The 2,335-nt window shown below is 50.3% G+C and overlaps 1 protein-coding gene across 1 annotated transcript; it reads right to left on the bottom strand.

The window, feature by feature from the left end:
- Positions 1 to 739: 739 nt before the first annotated feature.
- LOC138644445 (uncharacterized) lies at positions 740 to 1,699 on the bottom strand. Its single transcript, XM_069732866.1, has one exon. It carries the CDS (start codon positions 1,697 to 1,699, stop codon positions 740 to 742), a length of 960 nt encoding a protein of 319 aa, XP_069588967.1.
- Positions 1,700 to 2,335: the final 636 nt, after the last annotated feature.

The raw sequence follows: 2,335 nt of genomic DNA, 5'->3' as shown, positions 1-2,335 counted from the left end.
TTGGAGGAAAAAAGGTTTAAGCATAATAACAGACACGGATTCTTTACTGTAAGAGCAGTGAGACTATGGAACTCTCTGCCGTGTGATGTTGTAATGAGTGATTCATTACTTAAATTTAAGAGGGGACTGGATACCTTTCTGGAAAAGTATAATGTTACAGGGTATATACACTAGATTCCTTGATAGGGCGTTGATCCAGGGAACTAGTCTGATTGCCGTATGTGGAGTCGGGAAGGAATTTTTTTCCCCAATGTGGAGCTTACTCTTTGCACATGGGGTTTTTTTGCCTTCCTCTGGATCAACATGTTAGGGCATGTTAGGTTAGGCTATGGGTTGAACTAGATGGACATATAGTCTTCCTTCAACCTTAATAACTATATTGAGAGGTGCTGAGAATTCCCATACAAATGCATGGCTCTCTCCATTCATTTGTATGGGAACCTGACTATCTCATCACTGATACCTCCTCAAAATAGGACCCGAGGATAGATGCAGGTCCATTTGGTGGGACCAGCATCTACCATACACAACACATCCTGTGGCTATGCCATGAATGTAAAAGATGGGAACATCTATTTAAAGAGTAATTGTGACCAGGTCAAAAGTGACCAGTCCTTGCTATTATTTTATTTCTGTTACTGATTTAATTTAAATCCGCCATATATGGCTCCAGAGATATCAGTCTTTTTATTTAATGATATTTTATGGACTTATTGCATAGGATTCTCTGGAGCATGTCTCACAGGAACCTCTGGGGCATGTTCCCAGGATCCTGTATTGCATGTCTCACAGGAACCTCTGGGGCTTGTCTCACAGGAACCTGTGGGGCATGCCTCACAGGAACCTCTGGGGCATGTCTCACAGGAACCTCTGGTGCATGTCTCACAGGAACCTCTGGGGCATGTCTCACAGGAACCTCTGGGGCATGTCTCACAGGAACCTCTGGGGCACATCTCACAGGAACCTCTGGGGCACATCTCACAGGAACCTCTGGAGCATGTCTCACAGGAACCTGTGGGGCATGTCTCACAGGAACCTCTGGGGCATATCTCACAGGAACCTCTGGGGCACATCTCACAGGAACCTCTGGGGCACATCTCACAGGAACCTCTGGAGCACGTCTCACAGGAACCTGTGGAGCATGTCTCACAGGAACCTCTGGCGCATGTCTCACAGGAACCTCTGGGGCACATCTCACAGGAACCTGTGGGGCATGTCTCACAGGAACCTCTGGCGCATGTCTCACAGGAACCTCTGGAGCATGTCTCACAGGAACCTGTGGGGCATGTCTCACAGGAACCTCTGGGTCATATCTCACAGGAACCTCTGGGGCACATCTCACAGGAACCTCTGGGGCACATCTCACAGGAACCTCTGGAGCACGTCTCACAGGAACCTGTGGGGCACGTCTCACAGGAACCTGTGGGGCACGTCTCACAGGAACCTCTGGGGCATGTCTCACAGGAACCTCTGGGGCATGTCTCACAGGAACCTCTGGGGCATGTCTCACAGGAACCTCTGGGGCACGTCTCACAGGAACCTCTGGGGCACTTCTCACAGGAACCTCTGGGGCATATCTCACAGGAACCTCTGGAGCACGTCTCACAGGAACCTCTGGGACATGTCTCACAGGAACCTCTGGCGCATGTCTCACAGGAACCTCTGGGGCATGTCTCACAGGAACCAACCTCTGGGGCATGTCTCACAGGAACCTCTGGGGCATGTCTCAGAGTAACCATTGGGGTACATCTCACAGGAACCTCTGAGGGCACATCTCACAGGAACCTCTGGGGCATGTCACACAGTAACCTTTGGGGCACGTCTCCCAGGAACCACTAGGGCATGTCTCAGAGTAACCATTGGGGCACGTCTCAAAGGAACCTCTGGGGCATGTCTCACAGGAACTCTGGGGCATGTCTCACCGGATCCTCTGGGGCATAGCTCACAGGAACCTCTGGGGTATGTTTCACAGGATCCTGTAGGGCACGTCTCACATGAACCTCAGGGGCATGTCTCACAGGAACCTCTGGGGCATGTCTCACAGGAACTCTGGGACATGTCTCACCGGATCCTCTGGGGCATAGCTCACAGGAACCTCTGGGGCATGTCTCAGAGTAACTATTGGGGCACGTCTCACAGGAACCTCTGGGGCATGTTTCACAAGATCCTGTAGGGCACGTTGGGAATAAATTAACAATGGTAATGGTAGGAAAGTAATACATTGCATAAAAAACAGCCCTACTTACCAACACCTGGTCACAATGCTAATGGACTGCAGGATGCAGCAGACCTCCATGATAAAGTAAGAAGGCAGATCAGGTGCAAAATACTGATG

The sequence above is a fragment of the Ranitomeya imitator genome, chromosome 1, assembly GCF_032444005.1.
Source record: "Ranitomeya imitator isolate aRanImi1 chromosome 1, aRanImi1.pri, whole genome shotgun sequence".
NCBI lineage: Eukaryota > Metazoa > Chordata > Amphibia > Anura > Dendrobatidae > Ranitomeya > Ranitomeya imitator.
The sequence above is the reverse complement of the archived record's forward strand: the minus strand, read 5'-3'. Positions and strand labels throughout refer to the sequence as shown.

Excerpts from the sequence above, each read along its gene's own strand:
- LOC138644445 (XM_069732866.1), bottom strand. The coding sequence starts at position 1,699 with ATGCCCCAGAGGTTGGTTCCTGTGAGACATGCCCCAGAGGTTCCTGTG.